We start from the raw sequence: 19,145 nt of genomic DNA, 5'->3' as shown, positions 1-19,145 counted from the left end.
GGCGACATCCCCAGCCTTGTCAACATTGAAAATTTCATGTGGTACTTGATTGGCCTCTAACTTCATGACTCTCTGAAAGTAATTAGACTCAGTGTATGCAAATGCTGTACTGTATATGTACTGTATGTACTAATGAACTCCAGGTTTAAAGAGTAGTTTACTGCAAAACACTTTGTATAGTACAGTAATGACTGTATTGCATAATCTTACATGGACGTATTGGTGACAGAGTTCTTTGATGTTCCTTTCAAAAACCTCAAGAGTCCTCTATTAGAACATATGATCATGTGATTGGAAAAACCAAAAAAAGACATGAGTGTGCTTTCTAGATATATATATATATTTTTTTTTTTTCAGTTGCCAATGAGAAATAGCATATTGCGGTTATATAAATAAATAAAGAAATATATGGTCAAAAGTAAACAGCTGTTCTCATTGTGAATTGAAACACAAATATATTCCCTGTATTTTATTCAATTGCCAATGAGAAACAGCATATTGCGGTTATATAAATAAATAAATAAATAAATAAATGTATATATATATATATATATATATATATATATATATATATATATATATATATATATATATATATATATATATATGTAAAATATATGTATAAAATAAATAAATATATATATATATATATATATATATATTTATTTTATACATATATTTTACATATATATATATATATATATATATATATATATATGTAAAATATATGTATAAAATAAATAAATATATATATATATATATATATATATATATATATATATATATATATATATATATATATATATATATATATATATGTGTGTGTGTGTGTGTGTGTTTGTGTGTGTGTGTGTGTGTGTGTGTGTGTGTGTGTGTGTGTGTGTGTGTGTGTGTGTATATATATATATATATTTATTTATTTATTTATTTTATACATATCTTTTACATATATATATATATATACATTTATTTGTTTATTTATTTATATAACCGCAATATGATGTTTCGCATTGGCAATTGAATAAAATACAGGGAATATATTTGTGTTTCAATTCACAATTAGAACAGCTGTTCACTTTGACTTTATCCTATATAATTTCTGTTTAGAACATGGTGTTATCTGTTCTGACATACTGTGTTAAAGCATTTGTAAATTTGACTGTAAAATTACATTGTTTTGTTCTTGGTTGTGCTTGTGTGTAAAAGAAGTTAAAGCATTTTAAATTTGTGTTAACTGGATGCATTTTGTGTCAAAGCAACAAGAAATGTGTTAATTGTATAGCCCACGAAGACGGATGTTGTGCTAACTGTGTTAAGAGTTTAGGAAACTTGTTAAATGTATTGATAAAAGTGTCATAGCAATTGTAAAAAACTGTAATTGTATAGCCAAAAAAGACAGATGTTGTGCTAATCGTGTTACGCGTTTAGGAAACTATTTAAATGTATTGAAAAAAGTGTCACAGCCATTGTAAAAAAACTGTAAATAAGAGATTTTCTATTTTTAATTTCACATACAAATATCTGGCGCATCTTTACCTTTTAAGTAAATATCTACTGTTGCATATATATAAATATGTATTTTAACATGCATAGCTTGTGCATAATATACAGACCTAAACCTCTAAATCACAAACTTTTTGACCATTATACAGATGGAACAAATTCTGCACACATGCACTTTAGAGGATACAATTAAAAATGTTATTTAAATTGAGGATGTGAAAGCCTTCAAAGTGAACAGATTAAGGATTAGTTAATAACTTTACTTATATACCGACCGGAATGTGTAAAAAAAAAGTCGTTATCATATGGACAAGTCTAAAAGGGCATTTCCAAAGATCCGACCCCGCAACCATACAGGACTAAGGCCAAAGAAGAAGAAGAAGAAGATATATATATATATATAAAGAGACACAGAGGAGTCATTTACAACTTGCTATGTCTTAAGAATGGTTGATAATTCAACTTGTAAGATCATAAGACAAAGCTCACATATAACTTGACCACAAGAGAGAGTAGCTTCGATGCCCTCAGGCAAGCTGGTGGCGATACTTATTGAATGCTCTGGGAAGCAGCCAGACACGGATTAGCTGATCAACCATGCCAGGATTCAGCAACCAATAATCCGGAGTAGGGAGAAAAGGGCTAAGCAGAAGAATATACCCATATGCCAGTGTTTCCCATTGACCAGAGGGGGTACAGAGCATTGTTATGCTGTGGCATATGCTCCACTAAGGGGGTGCCAGGCACTGATGGTGGTTTGCCAGCATATTATAAGCTCTACTCATATGGACCTTCAGAGCTGGACTGTTTTATAAGAGCTAGATTGTATGCCAACTGTCAATGGCTGCTGCTGCTGCTGATTTACTACTGTAGGTTTTCCAAGAGCAAGAATACTCTGGGGTTCACTAAGCCCACTTACACTCACACACATACACAGCACTCAAAAATAGTCCTGCACACTCCTGCAACCATTGATGCCTGAAAAACTGTGTTTCTTTTCTTACAGTCTAACAAAAGTGGTAAACTGTAATACGTTGCTTGATGCACTTTATTTGTAGTGCATCTATGCAATTACAGTCCACTTATCGAATAGACTACGAGTAAATTTAATAGTAAAAATACATTAACTGCTGTACAAGTGTTGTGTTCAGTTTTACGCTGGTAGCACAAAGTTTAGCATACTTTAAAAAGACTACAAAATTAACTACTGATATATTTGAAATGAGTTGATTTTAGTGCATAAGACACGGTGGCTCAATGGTTAGCATTGTTGCCTCTCAGCAAGAAGGTTGCTGGTTTGAGTTAGTTGGCAATTCTGTGTGGAGTTTGCATGTACTCTCCGGGTTAGCGTGGATTTCCTCTGGGTGCTCTGGTTTCACCCACAATCCAAAGACATTTGCTTTAGATGAAATAAATAAACTAAATTGGCCATAGTGTATATGTGTATAGATGTATTGGTGAGACTATGCTTGTGTATTTTTCATTCATTCATTCATTCATTCATTCATTCATTCATTTTATTTTCAGCTTAGTTCCTTTAGAAACCAGGGGTCACCACAACAGAATAAACCACCAACTTATCCAGCATATATTTTACGCAGCAGATGCCCTTACAGCTGCAACCCATCACTGGGAAACACCCATACACATTCACAATACAGACAATTTAGCTTACCAAATTCACTTATACCACATGTTTTTGGACTTGTGGGCGAAAGCGGAGCACCTGGAGGAAACCGACGCAAACACAGGGAGAACAAGCAAACTCCACACAGAAATGCCAACTGACCCAGCCAGAGCTCAAACCAACAACCTTCTTCCTGTAAGGTGACAGCACTACCTACTGCACCACCACACCCCCCCCCCCCCCCAAACGGTCTTAATATCCTAAAATAATCCCCTTGAATCTAATCTGGTAAACGAAAGATATGAAAAAGAATAAATATTCAATATCGGTGACATCTTAACCTAATCTACCCTAATAATTTACCAAAAATACAAGGGTTGGTACAAACCTTCTTACCTATTATATAGTATCTCTAGATGTGCAATGTATCTCTAAATCTCCGTGTTGTATGCCAGATGACAAAGGGTGCATTCACTCTATGCCCTCCTAACCATGCCCAGGCACGCTTCTGGTTCGTTTGAGAAATGGGAGTGCTCTGAATTGGGCTCAGGCACGGTTCAGTTTGCTGGACCTGGCCTAGTTGGAAGAGTTGTGCCAGGGTGCGGTTTACTTGCGCTTTGGCATGGTACATTGTAGTCTGAGTGCAAAGCACACCTGAGACTGAAACATAAGACGTGACGTCACTTTTAAGGGACTGTTTCATATGGATTTATTAATCATTCTTACTGATCAATGAACCCAAACTGTCATAGTTTATTAAAGGCGCAAATCCCTCACTGCACGACAGCTTCACCTTCAGCAAACCTCCTAATACCTGCAGCACGAGAACTTTTATAATTATTTATGAGCATCAAAGTGGCTGAAACTGGTGTTGAGTTGTAGAGCAGGAACCAATCAGGATAAAGCAGTGACGGAATTAGTTGCAGCAGTGAAAAGAGAAACAGATAGTAACAGCAGTAGGCAGGACAAACAGAAGTAAACTGGGCTCGTAGAAAAAAAAACACAAAAAAACAGGAAATAATCAATACTGATCCTGATCCAGTGCTCCCTCATGCCTCAATTTGATACTGTAGGTGTCTGTACATACAATATATGGCTCACCATCTAGCTGTTTATAACACATGAATTCATTCTTATTTCTCTCACCTCCTCTTTGCAGTCTTTATACTTTCCATTCAATTATGAGTGTGAGTTAGGAAATTAGTCTATTGTCACTTTTTCGTGTGTCTCTTAACAGATCATGTGGTGTGGAAACCTATATTGAGCTTTCTTTGACATGCAGCCACACTGTAATAGTTAAGTAGACTTAAATATATCTCACCCTGTTTTAGCCCCAGCTGGATGATTATGTGGTGATGTTCTCTGAGTCACCTCTTTAAACACTATTTAGAGGATGGAAAGTGTGAAATCAATCATTATTCAAGAAACAAGAGATCAAGTCACCAAAGGTCTACAATTACAGAGGCTGCTGTTATGGCTTGTATTATAGTCATCTAGTATTCTGTAAGACAATGTAATGTAACCTGTTTAGGAAATGTAATGCAATAAATAATTTACAATGATGTTTTTGTTTTTTGTTTTTGTATTTGTACTTCCTATAGACAAATTACTATTTCTGTAAAGATTCAGCACAGGGAGGTGGCAGGAAAAAAAACGGGAGCACTAGCATTTACAGCGAGGGAATGACATCCGATGCGGTACAGAGTTTGTTGTTGTCTAAAAAATAAAATTCATTGATTATGTATTGTATATAATATTTACACAATGCTTTCAGCGTATTATAACAGCTCGTCACCCAGCACTGATAAGCACAGTGATTTGGCAAAAATTAACATTAAAGTGAGCAATGTTCATCTGACAGGTCCATTTGCTAGCACCCTCCCAATAAATATTGGATACGACTAGGGTTGTAACAATATACCGGTATGACGGTCTACCACGATTTGAACGTGCACGATTATCATACCATGAACAATTGCATATCAGCGGTTTTAACCCTTAAAGACCGAGACAGCCGCCCGCGGCTAAAAATAGGTATTGCTTTTAAATGTTTAATAACTTTTGATCCGCTGATCCGATTCATACAATTCAAAGATTGGCATAAAGAAGAGAATCTTCTTCTTTGGCTCTCGGCGAAGGCGGTCGCTCTTCTTCCCGCTCCGTCCCATATCTCTCCTTGCTAGCACCTCTTGTCTCGTCTTATTCTATCTCTGAGGCTCTCCTTGTCCTGCTTTCCAAACGAAAAAGGAATTATGGATTTGATCAACTGGTCTCTGAATGCAATTGACACCATCTTCTCAACGAGATCGCTGGGCTCCGGGGAACCCAGCTGTCCTGCGGGGACGCTCGCAGCTGGATATGTGATGGACGGGTGGGAGAAGTGGAGAGTCCTCTGTCTAGCTGCTCTGTCTCTGGAGGATATTGAAGATATCTACCTATTCGGAACTTTGATAACAGGGTTTCTGCTGATGGGCTTATGCGGGGCCCTGGGATATCGGAAACTGATAAAAGCGGTCAGCGCAGCTCAAAACCCCACTAGGCTGGCCGGCTTGATTGAAACACTGATGGGTAGGGTCGCGAATCAGACTATGGTCCTTGACCGCAAACTGGAAACCATCGAGGTGAAGCTAGCAGCTCTGCAACAAATTTTGGCCAGATCGGGAGACGAGTGATGGACATTAAATATCTGTGAAATTGGCCTCCTAAGATCTGTCTCCCCTGAAAAGTTGTTTGTAATGTTTTGTGTATGGTCTGGGGGGTCCAATTTCGCTATACGAAAGTGTAGTGACAAATAAAGGCTTGATTGATTGAAACCAGACATGATACATTGATGCATTGTCCCTCCTCCATGCCCAGATTGGTTCAAATTCGCTATATCACAACCAATAAGCATAGGTTTCGCTTTTGTTTGTGGACCAACAATGAGCTTTTTGAACAACACGGAATGAGAGATAGGCATACATTTATGCGTGGCTAAATAAAACGCAAAAAAAAAAGTTTTGCATGAAATAATTCTCATACTAAGTACTTTTGCATGCACAGCAGCACAGAAACATGACAAAACAGTGACACAGCAAAGACGAACTGCTGCTCTTGCTGTTTTCAAAAGACGCAAATGAAGGTGCAGCTGTTTGTCTGCATTGCAGACAACCAAATCCAAATCCATATCCACAGACAACCATATCCATGCTGGCACATAAAACCTAAGGATGTTCCATATTGAATCTAGTTTCGTTATGTAACTATTTATAGTATAGTAAATATTTATATCTATTTTTTTACTGAGGATTTGCACCATGTTTATTTGGACTTTAATTGGACTTTGACACATTATTTATTATTTTCTTATTTTTTTATTTGTTCATTGTAAGTGGTGTTGTTTATAGAAACTAAAAATGTATTATTTGGAAAAAGTCAAATTTGCTTCACTGTTCTATTATTTTGTAACATTTGTAACATACCGTATACCGCGAAACCGTCAAACCGTGGTATTGTTTTAGACTATTATCATACCGTAAAAAATTCACACCGTTACAACCCTAGATACGACGAAATGACCAAGCATCCAGCCCGAAATATACAATCTCATTATAAATATTCAATCTCCAGGTGATTTAATAAGAGAGAAGTTGAAGGCCTACAAGTCTTTGGATGCCAACAATGTTGTTTTGTGTGGTCATGTGCCAGAAATAATGTTGCATGATTACCAGATTCAACACTATGTAGTGCTAAAGACCGAGGTTCTGCCTAGCCAAAGACAAAGAAAAAAGACAGAACTGTACAAGGCCTGGGTAATTAATCATCGTAATTAATAAAATATTATTATTATTATTATTATCATTATGTAGTAGTAGTAGTAATAGTAGTATGGATAAACAAACAAACATCCTTATATTTGTGTTTTTTCTTTTAGGTTGCCTAAAAAAATTGTATCCATTGTACCCTTTACTTACTTAATCTATCAATCAGGAACAAAGAAACATTTGAAATAAGAGGGCTAGTAATTCTGGCATAATATTCTTACTTACTTTAGGTGAGCTATGTGACAAAAGGCTTTTTTTGTTTTAGTTTTTTTTTTTTTACCTCAAAAGGATACCCAATGATGAATTAAAGCCTAGAATAGAGAGATGGAAGTCTCTATTCTCTAAAGTATTTTGAAAACCTGTCTTGGAGATTAAAGAAAGTAAATCTGCATGAAGTCGCAAGGCTCTTGTTGATTGGTTGACGTCAAACTCACAGTGACACTCATTAAGCTGCTATACAGTCTCCTTGACAACCTATACTCAAAGGCAATGCTGACCCATACAGTGGTGTTCTGACCTTCATCACAGACACAACTGCATGCTATAGTCAGTAGCAGTCTTCCGTTTCTTAAATAAATCGCATTAACAATGAAGATTATTTTTTTATTCTCTAAAATGAATGAGTATTGTACAGTTAGCATGTAAACTAAAGATGGGTAAAAAAAGTATTAAAGAAGAACTGAGCCACACTAAAACGGTGCTATGTGTGTAAGATGAGCAGCCTGCAGAAAAGGATGCAAAAGCAACACTATGAGAAGCTTACTGGAGAATAGCTGAATATGTAAAGCACTGAGTGTATGTGAAAATACACATATGAAGCTATATCTGTGAGAGGCTTTCAATTGAATCAGTGAAATATTATCAAGTTAATGTACCATCTTGAAAATGTATGTAAATACTCAGGAGACGTTATGATGATAACAGTCAATTTATGGAGATCTATAGAGAGACAAATGTATACAAACATTTGCTTGCACTGTGGAGTGTGCAGGGCCAAGAATAACATGAGCACCTAAACATGACCCTCTCATTCAAGGAAAACACCCTAAGATGGTCACATTTGAACAAGATGCCAGGAAGGTGAGGGAAGAAAATCTATAGTAAGAGGGCACAGAAAAGAGACACTTCAGATTGTCAAGAAGAGACTTTAGGATATGGTTAATTAATGGGAATGCTGAAAGCTACAACAACAACAGAACATAGATTACTGGAGTACATTTTTGTCTTTAAATATATGTTTGTTTGTTTGTTTGTTTGTTTGTTTGTTTGTTTGTTTGTTTGTTTGTTTGTTTGTTTGTTTGTTTGTTTGTTTGTTTGTTTGTTTGTTTGTTTTAAATGATGCCAAAAAACTTGAAAAGAAAAAAAGTGGTCACTGGTAGACACACTGTAAATGTAAGCATCCATGTTTTGCTCTGGCACATTTATACAGACTCCTATTTGCAGTGCCAGTGAAATAATAAAGCTCTGAGACACTGACCTTCATTGCGGTTGTGTCCCTCACTGGAAAACTGCTGCAGCAGCTCATGGCAGGCTTTTATGAACAAGCAAACATGCTCAGCATTCTAATGCAACCATGGAGACCTGACCCCAGCCACAGATATAACCTTTTAGCTCCACCCATCACTCTAATCCCATCCATTATACTGCTTTATTTTAACGAACAGGGGTAGCAGGTGGTCTAAATACCAGCCAGAGTTTAACTGAATAGTATTCCTTCCCTATCAATGCATTATACAAACTATAAAATATAAAGAGTTCAAATGTTGCATGTGACTGAATCCACAATTGAAGGGCGAAAAATTATGTGTGAAAAATTTCAGCACATTTCAGTCTCTACATGCTACACTAAATTTGAACCTGAACAAAAAGATTGTAAACATCACGGTGAGGTGTATATTTAGAATGGGGAACAACTACCTGATAAGCTGGATGCCATCCATTAGGATGATTAAAAAAGAACCCGATTATGCAAAGCTTGAAGTGAATGGGCCTGGCTCAAATATTGAAAACACACATACACACACATTCACAATCTCTCTTTCTTTCTTTCTTACATGAGAAAAAAATCAGTTTGTACCGTAGCTCTTGTTACAGTATGCTTCATATCTACTCACTTTTTTATCTTATTCTTTCTTATATATAAGCTGAACATATAAGCTGAATATGTTCCACAATCTGAAACAAACATTTTTATCAAAAATACAAGTACAAATTAAGGTAGAGTATAAATATGATGTAGCAGATGACAGATAGATTATTTCTAATATAATCATCCAGAGTGGTTTTTGGTTGTCATCAATATTTGTCCTGTGTAAATCCAGATCTATATTATGTTGGCGTTACATCTAGATAAAACAAAAATAGGTCTTACAAAACAGCCTTCTGATAGTCATCTTCTGTTAGCTGAAACTAATAAATGCCATGTTAAAATAAAACCGAGAAAAACAAAGTGGCTCTTCCATCCACCATAAGCAGTAATAAAGGGATAGTATTAATGAGACATAGAGAAAGACTGTTTTCTTTTTATAAACTAAAAGGACAAAGCAAACACGTGCCTTCATAAACATGATAACAGCAAAGGGTCTTCTGTTTTATATCATTTGCATCACTTCCATGGCCACAGGTGTATAAAATCAAGTGCATAGGCATGCAGACTGCTTCTACAAATATTTGTGAAAGAACAGGTCATTTGCAAGAGTTCAGTGAATTTGAGCATAGTTCCATGCAGGCACCTGTGCAATAAGTTCATTCATGAACGCACTGCTTAATATTGCACAGGCAACTGTTAGTGGTATTATAACAAACCGGTATTAGTTGGTAAAAGGAACTTTTGATGATTCAGTTTACCATGATATTTTGGACAATTTCATACTCCCAAATTTCTGGGAACAGTTTCAGGGTGGCCCATTGCAACATGACTGAGCACTAGTGTACAAAGCAAGGTCCATAAAGATGTGGAAGCATTTGGTGAGGAGAAACTTAACTGGCCTGCACAGAGTCCTGGTCTTAACTCTATAGAACTCATTTGGGCTGAATTAGACAACATAGACTCATTCTGAAAGCATGCCCCCCTAATATACATTGCTGGAGATGGCAAATTATTTAGCTAGGAGTGCGCATGGCTGCATTTCGTCTTAAAACAAACACTACAGGGCGCCGCGTTTGTCCATATGGACGGCTTTTTCAATGTCACCGCTTTTTCTAGTGGTTTCCCGCATACATTGGTGGACTAGTGACGTGGCCCAGAATAGGTAAAGAACGGTTCATCCTGAGGATCTGGGAACTCATTCTTCTCCTGAAAGAAATTGTTGAACTTGTTGTCTTTTGCATACTTAGAGTGCAAAATATCTGAACACTTCAATCGGTTCAAATTACTTTTTTCCAGAAAGATTGATGTTTTGCCATAACTTCAATTTATTGGAATTTTATCCAGTGATGATCCATCTATTTCGTCCACCTGTTTCATTTTTAAGCAAGTAGCTAGGCACACTCACTGTTTCAAAAACATCATCAATACTTTGGCCAGAAAACATCAGGTCATGGTTGTTCAATTTATGCAGTTGTCCCAGTTCGATGAATTACCTGTAGAGGTTACTTGCACTTCAGCTGTCCTTGTCGATGTTCTCCATGAAGACATTGCTCACACTTCTAACCAAAGATACCCGGACACTTCTGCTATTAAATTAGCTCAGACAGTATTTTCTAATGGCATAAAGTACACAAAGGGCATGATCACTGTGCATGGAGGGAATAGTGGGCTGCCTGATTTTGCAGAAATAGTGCAGATTTGTGTTTTGAAAGATGAAATAGCTTTTTATGGCAAAACAGGTTCTTGGTACAATGAGCACTATTGATCCTTTGAATTGGATCCACCTCCAAGTGTTTCATTCATAGAGCTGGGAGAATTGGCAGACCGTGATCCTCTCTGTGATTCTAAAGTTGGTGCTATCTGTATGGTTACCTTAAAAAGGTACAAACACGCTATTTAACCAGTTGTCTTTTTTCTCTTTTAGAGTGATTGATCAAACAGAGAAAATGACTGCTCCTGCAAAGTTCAAAATTGTTCTAGGACACAGTAATTCATTAAAGATACACAAGTCTGTTGAGGAATTTAAATCTGAGATCAGGAAACAATGTGGTGTTACAGGCGATTTCAGGCTGCAGTATCTTGATATGGACTTTGATGATTTTTTTTAAATCTTACCTCAACTGTCATGGCAGACACTGATATACGCTCATCAACTCAATCTTATTGACCATCTTGCTTGCCAGTTCTGCCTCAACTTCTGAGCTGTCTTCCTCAAAGCTGAGTGAAACCTGGCCAACTAACTTTCCAATCATTACATTTCCTTATGAGGTAGAGCTGGAACTGCAGAAAGCCCATGATGAGTTAGAGATGGTACTTTACTGAACAGAATCAAAACCCAAACTAAAATCAGAAATTCTGAAATCCTTGGCCGCAGAACTAGTGAAGTACAAAGTGTACCCTATGACTAAAGAATACAAAGAGGTTGCAAAAGTGCTGATTACAAAGCATCCATGCCTACAGGAAAAGCGATCAGGGATTGGTTCCATGGCTGGAAAATCAGTCTACAAACTATCAGCGTACACTGTGAGCAGTTAGCTGTTCTGAAGTAATGATAAGTTCTTTAAAACACAAACATAGTGAAACTACAAAACCAAACCAAGTCAAAAAGCCAAAGAAGGCTGAAGTCAGTTTTTACACTCATTATTCAGCTGAAGAGAACAAACAAAGCCTAGAGGAAGAGGTTCAGAAAAGGGACAACCATCAAATTATTAAAAACAAAATGGAAATTAAAAAATTCTCCAGAAGACATGAATTGATTGAAGAGATGCACTTTAATGTTGACTTCAAAAGCAGATGGCCAGCTCTGTTTTGTGAACATGAGGTAAATATAATATAACTACTTATGCCTTTAATAGTTGAATGATTAAATGATGAAACAAATATAGTAATTAATTTACCTAATTCAAATTAATGGTGCTTTTTTCATGTCCATGCAGAGTTAGCCTAAATGCTTTTGTGTTCAGATGTCAATGAATATGAATATATATTTTTAAACTTGAAAGCTATCCTTATTATAATCTGTCTTAAATCTACAGATTGATGCTGGGTTCAGTCAAATCACTACTGTCTCACTAATTCAAACATTTATGTTAAAGCTGGATGGTTACACAAGCAAGCTGGCCAGCACCTACCTTAAAACAGGAGAAATTGCAGGACGTAAAATTTGGAAAATGATGGTTACCATTGATCAGGTTTGTTCTGTATTAATGATGTTTGTAAATAATTACCACTTTAGTGTGGTGTTTTTTTCATTGTCTATACTTAATGTCTCTCTTCTACAGACTTATATCATTTTAACTCTACGAGCTTGCATTCTCAGAGCACTTCTGTGTATCTTAATGAAGACTATGAAAACCTCACAAAGGAGTTCTCAGGCAATGAATATTTAAACTACTACCATATAAATTTCCATAATATAGTCAAGAAATATCAATACACAAAGTTTATTGAACTTGGGATTGTCAAAAGTACGAACTTCGGTACCAGTCAGTACTGAAATTTAAAGATTGTGATTATGCCAGCATTTCCTGGGGGAATTTTGAGCACTCATGAGCAGATTCTGAAGCAGCTGATTGACCATCACATAATCAACACATGATTCTGATTGGCTACAATATTGCTTCACCTTCTTGACCAAGTGCTTACACAGATTACGTTCACACATGGTAGCTTTTGAAGATTTGTCTCTCGTTTTGCAGATTCGTTTAAGCAGATATATTAAGGAACCGGGTTAAGCAATTATCAGTTTTCACAATCACAGTCACATAGTTAATACAAAATGTTCCAAAATTTACATCCTGTATTTTTGATGGAATTAACTTGACTATAAACAGTGTTACTTTTTTGTGTTTTGTACACAACCTTCAAAAATAAAGGAAGAAATAGAGGAAGAAGCTTTTTTGTGACATTTTTAATTGTTTCTGGTTTTAAAGGTAGGGGCCAGTTTTAATGTTATCTTTGTTGATAGCACCAAATTTTTAAATGGAATTCGGCAGCTTTAACTGGTAAAATTGTTTGTGGTTATTTACAAAGATTAGAGGTCAGTTTTAATATTTTCTTTATCAATGGTTTGAACAATTTAAGATATCAAAAATTGAGCACTGTAGTAATTTGCGACATGCTGCCTGTCCAAAACGTTCCTTTTCTATTTCCAATAAAGTTTATTGACAATATTTGAAGGCAGTTGCACACAGTAAAAGAGCATTTTAGTCAATTGTAAACATTCATAGTTTTTTTTTTCTTTTTGAAACAAACTGCTATTTTTGTAGTGGTTTTAGCTTAAATGATTTGTAATATCAGCAATTGAGCACTGTAGCATTTTGTGACAGGCTGCCTGTCTTAAAAAAATGTCCTCTTTATTTTTTGAAGTCAAATTTTTATTACAATATTTGAAGGAAGTGGCAAGAAGTGGTACTTCAGAACGGTCACTACATTCAACTGTTATTTTTACTGTTTGCGGATGTTTACAAAAGTAGAGGCCAGTTTGAATGTTCAATGCTATTGATTGTAAAGATCAGAAATGGAGTTCAGCAGTATTTTAGGGCAGGCTGCCTAATTTTAACATTCTGTGTATTTAATCTTTCTAACCAGGAGTATTTCAAATTATTGATGCCAGTTGAACTTTAAAAGACCTCATAAATAATGTTTACTTCAAAACTTTTGATGTTTTAGTGTATTTGTTTCAAGGGACCTGTGAAATTGAAATTGTTTCATGGGTTTTAGCAGTTGTATATTGCAAAACCTTGCAAAGAAAATAAATAAATTTTGATTAAAATATGTTTGATTATTTAGGTTTTACACTTGTAGAGCACATACTTTAAAAGTGAATTAAAAAGTGTTCACCATACATGCTAAAAGTTCATAATTCTAACATAACATTAATAAAAAAAGAATATATATATATATATATATATATATATATATATATATATATATATATATATATATATATATATATATATATATATATATATATATATATATATATATATATATAAACATACATGTCTGGAAAAGTGATTATTGGACACAATAATGGTGACTGACGAGTAAAGCAGAAATAATCTCTATTCTCGTCAAGGTGAAAAGTAGTAAGTTGTAATGTTATGATGGAGCTTAACGGTGAATTTAGCACTGAAGATTTGAGGCAGGAATTGATTTGAACTGCATAACAGCTTTGCACACACCTGGCAACCCAGGCTGGGCTTGGGAGTTGCGCGTGTAACTTGGTTTAACTTGGTTGTCATTTTTGTACTGGAGTTTAGCTACTGCCATATCCAACAGTGGTTACAACTGCAGACACACACATTAACCATGCTTCATATTTATGCGATAAAATAGCACTTCATGTGAAGTATCATGTGAAGTATTCCTATTTCAGTCGCATTATTGAAGTGCAAAGTAAAGAGCTTAATCAAACTATCACCGTCATGTAGGTCTTTTAGTCACAGAACACGTTTATACTATTGGTGTGTGGTATCAAATTACATAAAAACAACTCTCTCCTTTCAGTCCTTACTTTATATCTGCATTCAGTAGCTCAGAGTTTGTGATGGGGGCGTGATCAAAAATCTTGCTGTATGAAAGTAAAACTGCTATTAAAATTTAAAATGAAATACAAAATTACATGAATTTTAAGTTCAATTTGAGGAAAGGAGTTTGATTCCTTATGTCAAATTGTTCCAGGGAGAAGCCAGTCAGTAGAATTTATAGCTAAATATTTAGCAGTGTTTGCATGTCCTTTACAGCATAGAATTCATAAAAATAGAAAAAATATAATAAATACCATCTATTACAAGCACCTAAATTGTTTTGCAGTATAGGATTTTTTTTCAGTTAAATAAAAATAAATTTTCCATTCATATATTAGCACATATTTTGTTACCCCTTTTGTTTTGTTTTTTCTATTTTAAATATATACTGTATATAGTATAACTGTATATATATAAATATATACAGTTGAAGTCAGAAATATTAGCCCCTTTTGTTTTGTTTTTTCTATTTTAAATATTTCCCAAATTATGTTTAACAAAGAAAATTTCACAGTATGTCTGATAATATTTTTTCTTCTGGAGGAAGTCTTGTTTGTTTTATTTCGGCTAGAACAAAAGCAAAAGCCCCTTTAAGCTAATTTTTTTTTTTTTTTTTTTGGATAGTCTACAAACCATCATTATACAATAATTTGCCTAATTACCCTAACCTGCCTAGTTCACCTTTTTAACCTAGTTAAGCCTTTAAATGTCACTTTAGGCTGTCTAGAAGTGTCTAGAAAAATATCAAGTAAAATATTATTTACTGTCATCATGGCAAAGATAAAATAAATCAGTTATTAGAAATAGATTTTTAAAACTAGTATGCTTAGAAATGAGTTAAAACAATTTTCCCTCCATTAAACAGAAATTAGAGAAACACACACACACACACACACGTGTGTGTGTGTGTGTGTGTGTGTGTGTGTGTGTGTGTGTGTGTGTGTGTGTGTGTGTGTGTGTGTGTGTGTGTGTGTGTGTGTGTGTGTGTGTGTGTGTGTGGTATTTTTGAATAGAAGACTCCTAGAATAGCAGTTTATTTCTCTAATTACAACCACCTGCCTTTGTTCAATTGGTTGCTACCTATATGTGTTGTATTTTCAAAGAAACAAAACCTTTAGCGCATTTACACAATAGGCTACAAATTCAAACACAGACAAAAGCAACAGTGTTTCCCACACTCCAATGCAGTGATTGGAAGATGCCGAATTAAATCAGCCTGAAGGCTGATCTAGCTGTCAGAGACAACATGTCACAGTGATTACCCTTCCCCTCATTCTCTATCTCTCTGTCTTTCTTTCTGTCTCTATTTCTCGCTGCTTAATCACAGCTGGGACTGGCTTTCCCTTGCAGCTGCTTGCTAGAGGCTCTGACTGACTCTTGCTCCTTCTCTCTACATTATGGTCTTCATTCACACTTACTATTAGTTTATCAAGCCGCAATACCATGATTTGACAGTTAAGTTAATGCAGGAAAAAGTCTGTTTTCTAAGGGTGAGAAACAGGACAGTCAAAAAAAAATTGCTAAATGCTCTGTAATGACACAGTATGTGCAGCAGAACATGCACAGCGCATTCCTGCGAAAGAAAGAAAGAAAGAAAGAAAGAAAGAAAGAAAGAAAGAAAGAAAGAAAGAAAGAAAGAAAGAAAGAAAGAAAGAAAGAAAGAAAGAAAGAAAGAAAGAAAGAAAGAAAGAAAGAAAGAAAGAAAGAAAGAAATGGTGTTTTCATGTTTAGTGGCCAAATTTTTTATTCTCAAGCAACGTTGCATTTAAATGTTTTATAAATGTATTATAGAACATACTTCATACTTCTTTTTATAGATTATTTCCTTATGAGAAGTAGCTGATCATGTGGTAGCATAAGTCAATTGTAGCCTACAAATTTGTGATAACTTATCAACAAGTTGAAAGACAATCTCACTGAGATGACTCAAACGCTTTTGACAGGTACAATCGTAGAAGCAAACATCCATTTTCATGATTATCATTGGTGTAATGATCTAGAGAAAACTGCATGCCCCTGCCTGCATCAAAAAACATGTACCCTTCAACTTAACCTTAGCATGTTTCAGCACCACGGACAGCGAAGAGCCAAGCAGCAAAGACGGACTCTATGCGGGCGCGTCGGTGGTGGTGCTGTGAGAAAGCCTTTGTGAGGAGTCCTTTGCCAGCTGAACCAGTGAACAAACAAATCAAGCCACCCACTTAATCAGCAGCTTATCTATGTCTCTTTCATTTAAAAGACAACTTACAAGCTCTCGGTAAATGTTTGACCATTAATTATACACAGCAACACAAACGTAAAAAGTAAGGCAAGATCGCTTCCTTATCAGCACTCAGGAGCTATACACAGTGTCGTTTTTTTTCGTCGCCCATGAGTAATCCATTAAAGATGACAGCAGGAGCTCGAAAATTAACCTTAATGTCAAGTTTATGGCAGTTAAGAGGGCACCCTGTTGCAGCGAGCGCAGAGTGCTGTGCAAACACGACAAATGAGCGAGGGAAAAGACTCTTGTGACAGATTAGCTGAGAAAGCACTAGTGCCCTATTAGCGTTATTGAAATGTAGTCTGCTCAGTGTGGTGGACGACGTGAATGAACACCTGGCGGAGCAGCTCTATTCAGTTCCGAGAGACGCCACACGGGCACCTGCGTGCTATAGAATGACGCACGCACGCTGAAAGATTGGCTTTGCAGCTTTTGTCCATTGACACAGTAACCTTGAATCAGCAGAAACATTCATTTGCCTCCGTAAAATTAGACCAGAACAATGCGTGTTGTTCACGCTCCCCATCATTGAATATAAAAATAAGATAGCAAGCAAAAGAAAAGTTTCCAACGAATGAGATGAGAGCAAAGTTGGCATCAACAAGCGAAGCGAATTGCACTTTTAACCCCCTAAAACATCATCATCATCATGATCATCATCACCACGTTACTGTCAGCAGTTACCATGACGACTGAGAACGAAGAACCAACTCTGCTGTACAAAAGCGAGAGATCCAGATCATAAATTCCTACCTTGCATTCTTCCATGCAGGTCCTCACTGAGTACACATCCGTCTCGTATTTGTCTGTCATCATCTCAAATTCCTCATATTTCTCCTGTGCGTGCAGGTCGTAACGCTGGTATGCTTGAACACACAGACTGCATCTGTTTTGATCACCGTCCATGACCGCGTCGAGGCTGCAGTTCAAATTGTCCGGACTTAATGATCCATAAAGCAAATCCATAAGGGAGTACGAATTACAAAAGGAAAGGTACAAATCGCTCATGTTCACCCACCGCGTCCCCTCCGTTTCCGAAAGGCCCCTGCACAAGTGGTCGGCGTCGACAAAAGTGAAGCAGTTTTCAGACAAACTATCCGTGTGGCAAGTTTCAAGTTGCCACAAAGGTTTGGTAGAATTGACTACAAAAATAGCATCTTCGTTTCTTCTGAGGCTGCTGTGTGTTGGAGGGAGGTCGGGTCTGTGGTTTGCGCTCATGTCCTCTGATGCTAACTTGTCTCGGGTCCTTGTCATTTTGGCCTCGGCGCAGAACCACAGATGATCAGAAAGCAGAACGGTTAGAAATAAGAGGGACGCTAAGGACAGTCGCCATCGCTGGGCCCTCTCGGAGTCGGTGAATGGCTTCTCGTTCTCGCGGGGAGCACACCAATTTTTTAAGCCGTTATCTCGCTGCCGACACTTTCGAGCACCGCTGGTCATATTTTAGGAAAGCGCAGCGCTGGCTGACTCCACCGTGAGGGCTTTTCTGCCACAATAGTCATTGACGGGAGGTCTGCCTTGAGTTTTGCCTACTAAACGATGGCTAACGAGCGTTCGTTGCTCACCTCCGCGATTAACTGCAATTTCCGATCAGTCGCTGTGTTCAGGGGGATTATTGGTTTCATTGTCGTATCCCCTCTTTCCGTCCTCCTCCGGAGAAAAACCCAGCTATCTGTAGCAACATGTCTCTCCCTGCTCGTCTGTCATGGGTTCCGCTCTTACCGTTTGCGCAGAGCCGCTACAACACGGAAAAGCCACTGTCTGGCCGCTCGCTCTGATTCTGGAGAAAAGCGCAAGGACTCCTCGTTTCACCACGCCGAATTTCGCCTCCTCGGTCCGACAAGGTGGGATCTTTCCTCGCCAAAGGATCCAAAGTCATTTTGCCAGATGTTAAGTTGCCGCCATGTTCGTTTTGAAAGAGTTCTTCAAAGAGTGCAGGGTCATTTGCGTCAGCTCATGCAGTGAGGTCGATTCATCATAGCAAACCGGCGAATAAGCAAACTGTTCATATAGGCTGCGCATCATGGAAAGATATAACATGGTTGGCATCTAAGAACAGATGTCTGCTTTATCATTGTTTTAGATTCTTTGACTCAGATTTGCTGTATTTACATCAACAGGTAGAATAGCTGCAAAATGGCTTACAGACTGTCAAACAGTGCTATTAAGGTATAGTTTACCTAGAAAAAGCATTCTGTCATCCTTCACTCGCACCCAAACCTGTTTGACTTTCTTTCTCTCTGTGAATCTACTTAGAAAAACATAAATCATCAATAGGCAGTGAAGGTCGGCAGAGTAAAATGTTGATTGACTCATTCATTCGTTCATT

At 36.7% G+C, this 19,145-nt stretch overlaps 1 protein-coding gene across 2 annotated transcripts in view; it reads right to left on the bottom strand.

Moving 5' to 3' along the window:
• Positions 1-18,743, bottom strand: part of nalf1a (NALCN channel auxiliary factor 1a) — a 110,188-nt gene extending 91,445 nt beyond the window's left edge. Inside the window, exon 1 of one of the 2 annotated variants that reach the window (XM_001921192.7) lies at positions 17,570-18,743. In XM_001921192.7, the coding sequence (XP_001921227.2) occupies positions 17,570-18,256 (687 nt within the window). In that variant the 5' untranslated portion in view covers positions 18,257-18,743. Of the gene's footprint in view, positions 1-8,410; positions 8,512-17,569 lie in introns of those variants that run through there. The other variant, XM_009291932.5, reaches the window with a different exon arrangement.
• Positions 18,744-19,145: the final 402 nt, after the last annotated feature.

Source organism: Danio rerio, chromosome 1 (assembly GCF_049306965.1).
Source record: "Danio rerio strain Tuebingen ecotype United States chromosome 1, GRCz12tu, whole genome shotgun sequence".
In the NCBI taxonomy this organism is placed as follows: Eukaryota; Metazoa; Chordata; class Actinopteri; order Cypriniformes; family Danionidae; genus Danio; species Danio rerio.
Note: the sequence above shows the minus strand (reverse complement) of the source record. Positions and strands in the feature narration are given on the sequence as shown.